The sequence below is a fragment of the Gavialis gangeticus genome, unplaced genomic scaffold (assembly GCF_001723915.1).
Source record: "Gavialis gangeticus isolate Ggan-Ray unplaced genomic scaffold, GavGan_comp1, whole genome shotgun sequence".
Classification (NCBI taxonomy): Eukaryota; Metazoa; Chordata; order Crocodylia; family Gavialidae; genus Gavialis; species Gavialis gangeticus.
In genome coordinates this window covers 91,544,951-91,551,979 of record NW_017729022.1, presented here as the reverse complement: position 1 = coordinate 91,551,979, position 7,029 = coordinate 91,544,951, and the positions used below count along the sequence as shown (strand labels likewise).

At 44.6% G+C, this 7,029-nt stretch overlaps 2 protein-coding genes across 2 annotated transcripts in view; one reads left to right on the top strand and one right to left on the bottom strand.

The window, feature by feature from the left end:
• Positions 1-955: 955 nt before the first annotated feature.
• Positions 956-3,314, bottom strand: CAPZA3 (capping actin protein of muscle Z-line alpha subunit 3). Its single transcript, XM_019515609.1, has 2 exons — positions 3,275-3,314; positions 956-2,478 (listed from the first exon to the last, which is right to left on the bottom strand). The coding sequence occupies exon 2, from the start codon at positions 2,452-2,454 to the stop codon at positions 1,588-1,590; it is 867 nt and encodes a 288-aa protein (XP_019371154.1). The 5' UTR covers positions 2,455-2,478; positions 3,275-3,314; the 3' UTR covers positions 956-1,587.
• Positions 3,315-4,045: 731 nt separating this feature from the next.
• Positions 4,046-7,029, top strand: part of PLCZ1 (phospholipase C zeta 1) — a gene marked incomplete at its 5' end in the record, with an annotated part of 137,121 nt that continues 134,137 nt past the window's right edge. The window contains one exon of the mRNA XM_019515838.1: positions 4,046-4,174. Within this exon, the coding sequence (XP_019371383.1) occupies positions 4,046-4,174 (129 nt within the window). The remainder of the gene's footprint in view (positions 4,175-7,029) is intronic.

Genomic DNA, 7,029 nt, shown 5'->3' with positions numbered 1-7,029 from the left:
CTCATCAAACGAGTTTTAGTTAAAGCAAACCTGCCGCCACGTTTCAGCACACGGATGCTGATACACGTGACACTGGAGTTTGCTGGAGTGCGGTAATTACCACACTCCAGCAGACTCGATTATAGTGCATCAGAGCCACCTCCCTGCACGTGTATAGGCACATTGTGTCTATGAAATCTGAAAAATTGGGTAAGTTTACACAGTACAAGACATATCTCCACCAAGATTTCCTAGCTCAGGGGTAGCCACCTTGCAGCATAGTTGCCATAAGGGGTGTGGGCAGCCTGTGTGACACAGCAGATTGGGGAAGGGACAGGCAGCTCAGAAACAGATACAGCAGGGAGGAGAAAACAGCACATTAGATCAAGCAGGAAGCACAGAACAGGATGCAAAAAGCAGAGCAGCGGCTTGGTCAGGAAGCACAGCACAGGAAAGCTGAATAGTTGATTGGGTAAGGGAAAGGGATTTGAGTGGCACTCAGGGAGGATGCAGGGCTAATGTTTGGCATGCCTGCCCAAAAGGTTAGCTCCCAACTGTTTTAGCTAATACTAAATTAGCTAGCTCTGGCATTAAAAGTAGAATAACTGTTAGCTTACTGTTCTGCCCACAATTGTTAGCTCTGCAAACGAGGCAGGGAACTATGATAATGTAGCTAAACAGCCTCTAGTACCAAATCTCAACTTGAAGTATCTTTGGATGGCACTGCATTATAGTTTACAGACATATCATTGCGTTCCTCTTCTGCCTATAAGTCCTGTTTTTAACCCATTTTTTATGTCAGTTCTTAAAATAAACACTTTGGGGCAGGTAGCGGCTTTCATTTTCTCTCTAAATACTGCCACACCGTGGTATCCTGATGTTCACAGCCGCTTCTGTGTGCTATTGTTATAATAACAGCACTACATACCAGCACATTCTCTAGTTCGCTTGCATATCATGCATCTATAATCTGTTCTGAAATTTTACTTTACTTTAATTTACTTTTTATTCAACTGTCAAAACTAGGAGAGGGGAATGGCTGTTTCATTAATTTTGCTACACTAGGATGACAGCTACTGTAAGTTTCTTCTTTTGCTCGTAGGTCACATCACTGGTGGGCCCTGACATTAATGCCAACAACCATATGTATTCCCCCCATTTTCATGTCTCAGTTTATAAGATTATAATATAGAAAAACATTGACATATATAACTTGAAGACTGAATGTCCTATGTTTCAATGCTATCTGAACAGTCGGTGTTTGCCCTTTAATACTGTTAGAACAGTGGCTTCATACATTTTCCCATAATGAATGCTAAATATAGAGTGAAATGAACTTATTTCCAGGTAAAGTGAACTTACTACTGAAGATAAGAACACAGAAATCTCACACTTTACACACCAGATCAAATCACCACCAGTACTGGCCCATACCAGTTGCTTCAGAAGGTAACAAACCCCTCAAATGTTAACAACTTTTAGTGACTACTGACTTGGATTAAATTCAAAGTGGTGATCTAGTGACAGAAGTCTAAATTTGCCTAAATTAACCAGAAATAAATCTGCTCTCCACAATAATCATTAGCTTTGTTTGGTCTAGACATTTACTCAAATTCTGCATTTAGAAATGCCGGTCCCTAGGTTCTGGTTGGTCAGTAACTTATTCCAGTTCATGACAGTGTTAGTGACTGGTAGTCGTCTTCGTACAGTTTTTCCCCATGTTTCTTCTGACAAGGCTTGTAAGTTTTCTATCAAGGCAACCTGAAAATTGTTATCTTCAGCTTCTATGAGTTTCACAAAATCCATGGCCAACTGTGCTTGGTCTATAACATGCAAGACTTCTTCAGTTGTCTTACTCACTGTCATGTGAAGATTAGCATAATTAAAGTAGTGTATTTGCAAATGATAGATTCCTGTGACCTGTGTAATAACTGGAGATAGGGCAAAAGTCCATTCCGATTTCCAAATGGTATTCCAGAAACCCAGGGCTTTGTACTCGTGACCTACAATGCAAACCACAAATATCTGCCTATTCTTCAAAGTTTTTCTAAACACACTGCAGTCCCCTGAAGGAAAGTAACTGCTCACATATGCCTTTAAAGCACTATTGAGGGCTCTTCTCCATAACTCTGTCTCATCTAGCAGAACACCATGAAGCTGAAATTTGCTTGCTGTTTCACTCAGGTGATCAAATTTGAAAGAAAATTTGTTTTGAGGGTCAAAGAAGCGATTTCCTCCCAAGTCATTATAGCGAGTTACCAGTATATTTCTTCCTTCTATTCTAACTGAGGTGAAGTTGTTCTTATTGTGATGGGCACAGACCTGGGCAACCTCCTGCCTCATCAGCTCATCATCCTGGACCAGAGTACGGAGATCTTCAAATACATTACTAAATTCACCTGGTGGTGCCTGATATAGTAGGTTGCAAATGGTTGACACTTTCTCTTTCTTATGTAAATCACATTCTTTGGACATTGTTTTACTTCTGTAGTACTGGAGCTGAAATAAGAGCATGAACTTTTCTGAAAAAACTTGATTGAAATTGTAATTAACAGCAATCTACACCTTTAATGATGTTGCAGCTAAAATTAGTTTGCCAACTCTAAGACTGTGAGCAAATTCCAATCCTGTCTTGAGAGATCTAGGGCAGCATTTCTCAACCAGGATGCCACAGCACCTGCAGGTGCCTTGAGATCCTTTCAAGGATGATGAGATGCCACACAATGTTAGCTCTGCTGGGTTTGTTAGGACTCTGCTGGGACTCACACGATAAACATAGAGATTTCAAATAGAGAGCCATAACTGTGGTCCTTTTGAGTTCTTTGCAACAGAAAAGATGGCTCTATCATTTTTCTGTAGTCAGAAAACTGAAGACTAAGAGCTGGCATGTTCCAAGGAGTGCCTCCAGTTTATCAGAGGTGACTTGAGCCTAAAAAGATTGAGAACCACTGATCTAGACACACAAATAAGTTCACACTAAAAAAAAAGAGACTACGTAGCACCAGGACACTGGGGGAAATGGTCATAGCAGAGAGCCACAGTATTTGACAGCAGCAAAAATGAAAAGCTTCCTCTACCAAGACATAGATGCAAGTGGGAAACATCTACTTAGCTCTGCCACAGCTTAGGATACAAAATAGAAAGCCTTCCCAGGAACCTTTTCATCGGGCTAGCTTTAAGAAACCCCAAGAGGTCCCAGTGAATGAAAGAGCCTGGAGGGGAGGGGAAAGGTGGGACTAAACATCCTGACACTGTGGTGCTGAGGAAAGACCAGAAACTCTGGACCAGGCAATACTTTTTCTAAAAAGGGCTCCTAAAAGGTCCAAGGGAGCAGACGGCAGAGCAGGGAGAGGGGTGGCAGCGGTGCACAGGGCACACCACACACCGTCGGGGCAGGCGCAGCCAGGATGGCTACAAACGACCCCAGCAAAGGCAGCGGGTCAAGAAGGTTAAGGGGGTGGGGGGCAGGAGGAGTGAGGACCTGGGGGCACCCACCAGTCTGGGGCAGCCACAAGGGCACTGGTGAGAGCTGCCCCCCTGGGGCGGGCCCTCCGCCAGCCTCGCTTTCGCGGAGGGGGCGGGGCGGACCCCGAGACGGGAGGGGGCCCGTTGTGACGCCACTGAGGCAGCGCTGCCCCGGCTGGGTACCCCCCTCCGGCCTCGGCAGCAGACCCGGGCGGGCCTGGGGCGACGTGGGGGAAGGAAGGTGGGCGGAGGTGATGCAGCACCGGCAGCTGCCAAGACCACCGCAGTGAACGGACGCGCCCAGCACCAGGGAATGCGCAGCTGCTATGGAGGCCAAATCCCCTGCTCGTCACCCGTCCCCCTTGTCCCACCCCGCCATTGGCCGCTCGCCCCCACGTGGTGCTGGCCCCGCTCCCTGCCCCACGCGCTCGGTGGCACCGCTGTTCGCCCGCCCCGGTGCGCATGCGCGATGGCCGCCACGCTCCCTCTCCCTTCCCTGTCCCTCCGGCTCCTCATGCTCTGGTGCGCATGGGCGGGGAGGGGAGGGGTGTGCGTGTGCGTGGAGGCGGCGCGCATGCGCAGTTGGAGTCCTTAACGCGGCTGCAAGTGGTTTCTGTCGGTGATCGAGGACGAGTTCCGGCACGGCAAGATCGACCTGAACAAGACGCTGAAGTTGCTGGGCCGGATGCAGCTCGGCTTTGACTACATCCACGTCAAGTACGTCTTCAAGGTAAGGCGGTTTGGAGGTCTGGTGGCCGCAAGGGCTCATCGGCACAATAGCACCCGCCCCAGCCAGGGTGGGTGCGAGAGTCGTGCGCCCCGAGCAGGTGGGGCAGCGCCTGCTAGCCTGTGGGCGAGTCCGAGGAGCTGGTGGAGGCTGCCTGGTGAATCCTTGTGAGGGCAAAGCAGCGTGGCACTGTAGAGACTAACTGGCACAAAAGCAGCATAAGCTTTCTTAAGCGACCGCCAACCTTGTTGCCCGGCAATGTGAATGGACGAGGGCAGGAAAGTGGCCCTGCAGTCCCTGGGGGTCCTTCTGGCCAGAGCCTCATTCCTGGTCAGCTAGCTTGCTTGCTGGGCTCCAGATCAGCATCCAGCCTGCAGATGGACCAGGCGCTTCCCATCTAGCTGGCCTGCCAAAAATATTTGAGCACCACTGCTATGAGGGTTGAGGACCGCTGCTTTGAAGCCTGAGGCTGATTTTCAAATGCTAGACCCCAGCCTGCCCCTTAGCTCCCTCTTCTCAAGTCTGACAATGACGGGGGTTGCCCCTGTAATACAGAAATGAGAAGGGCAGTTAGCTGGAAGTCAGGCACAGTATACCTTATAAACTAACTCTGGGGTAGAGATGTATAAACTTTCATGAGCCTGAGCTCCCTTCCTCAGATGTGGCTTCCTCATCTGGTGAAGGGAACTTGGGCTCACAAAAGCTTATGCATCTCTGATTTAGTTCGTCTGTAAGGTCTGTCTCTGCTCCACCTTCTAATATCCAAATGATCTGACCGGCTGAGAGTATCATGCAACATTTTTTTTGCTTCTTCAGAGAGACTGATTATTTTTTACCTGATTTTTAGCTGAAAATGTTCCTTAGCATAAAAAGTGTGTAGTATCATTGTGCAAATTGGAAGAACATTTTATCTTACCAAAAATGTCCCTTCTGTCTGATCAAGCTAATTTTTCGCCATTGTCAGTAGCTACATAATGATAGTGACAGGGTTGTCTACTATGACTAAACAGCTACCTGAAAGATGGCTATAGAGCTCTTTTATGAACAGTTTCCTCTTTTTATTCCTTTGCTTTTCTTTCTTTTTTCTTTCAATTTCTTGTTCTGTAATATCACTGTGGGCATACTAGAAATAGGGAGATTAATGTTTGTTAAAGAATAGCACTGTTTCATAAGCTTCTTCATTTCCACAGGAAATTCTTTTGTCAAGCTTACTACGCTTTCTGAATAGCAAAGCTAAAGCTGCATTAATAAAAATAAAGATATGATAAGAAACTCCATGTACAAATCTATAATACTCTTTCTATATACGTGTATGGAGTCCATTGTTGTAGTTTCCAACCATTCTTGTAAGTAGAGAGGTAGTTAGCCTAAAGGCAGGCAGAAGGCAAAGCAGCGTGGCACCTTTATAGACTAACTGGCACAAGCGAAGCATAAACTTTCTTAAGTGACTGCCTACATCATTGAATGCCATGAAACTATGAAGACGTGTCCGTGTCATGGCAGAGAAACTGCCCAAGGAACACTTTGGCCACTGACGTGAAAAAAACCAACAGGACAGCACTTTACTTGCAGAGGAAGTGTCAGTTTGGCCCAGCTTCTGTTTAGATCATGTGTTTCAGTGAGGTTTTTTGGTGCTTTTATCTAACAGCTGATTGAATCAGCTTTTACACAAAAGCGCTAAAAAGCCTGGCTGAAGCTGTGATCTGTATAGATGTTGGGTGAGCTGGGTCAAACTGATGCGATGCCTTTTTTGGGCATGTGCTGCACTCTGCAAGGGTGCACCAAGCTGAAAGTAACTAGTTTTGTTTGGTTTGTTTTTTTTTCCCCACTTCTGTAAGCAGCCTTTATTTCTTTCACAAGGTGATACCGATCTAGGAAAAGAAGCCACCTTACCTGAATCCCAGTGACTGTCTTAATTACCAGATAATTCTTCAACATATTTTTTCTTTTTATATTAATATGTGTGAGACCTTTTAGAAAGGGGTTGGGGCTAGATTTTGAAGATGTTGGTTTCTCAACCAGTGCTAAACATTTTAGTATTAAGATTTTATATCAATTTTTCTTCATTAGTAATTCCCCTTAAACAGTCCTAGTCAAAACATTTTTAATTAGATATCAGTCTGGAAAGGAATTAGGATTACAGAATCTTAATCTGCAGAGTTTAGCTGCATTGATTTAGGTTACCACAGTTTATAGTTCTACATTATTTTATAGATTCATAGATTTATTTTAGTAGGTTTGAGATTTCTTAGGAAGGAACTGGTAATACTTCTAATTTCCATGATATTATTTTGAATCCAGCCCATATTGGTAGTATGGAAAAATCTTTGCAAAATGCTAGTTTCATACTATCTTGTCAGAGCTCAAAGCTTCAGGGCAGTTTTGTGCAAACCACTGACCTCCATTACTAAAGTATCCCATGTGAGGGTGTCTACCCTCCCTCAGTCTCATTAGAAACAAAGGCCTGAATAGTACTGAATTTCTCAGATACAGTGTAGTCTTTAATATAGTTTAGGGGCATGTTGGGAGCAGTGTTTGTTTTAGAAATATGTTCTCTTCCCAATTAAGAACTGTGCCCTCAAATCTATTCAAAATGTAATTGATGTTAATTGATAAGAATATATTTACCTTTTCCATTGTCATAATTTTATTTTGTGCTTCAGATTCACTAAACTACAATGAGACTGCATTCATGCTTTCTAACCTAATGCAGAAACATATATGCATCTAATTTAATTACATATATACTAATTGTCATGTGGTATGATTTAAATGTTCTTACATAAAATAAGACATTTTGACAGCCAAAAATTTGCTACTTGAGCTGCTTAGAATTGAGTTGCATCAGGGTAGTGCAG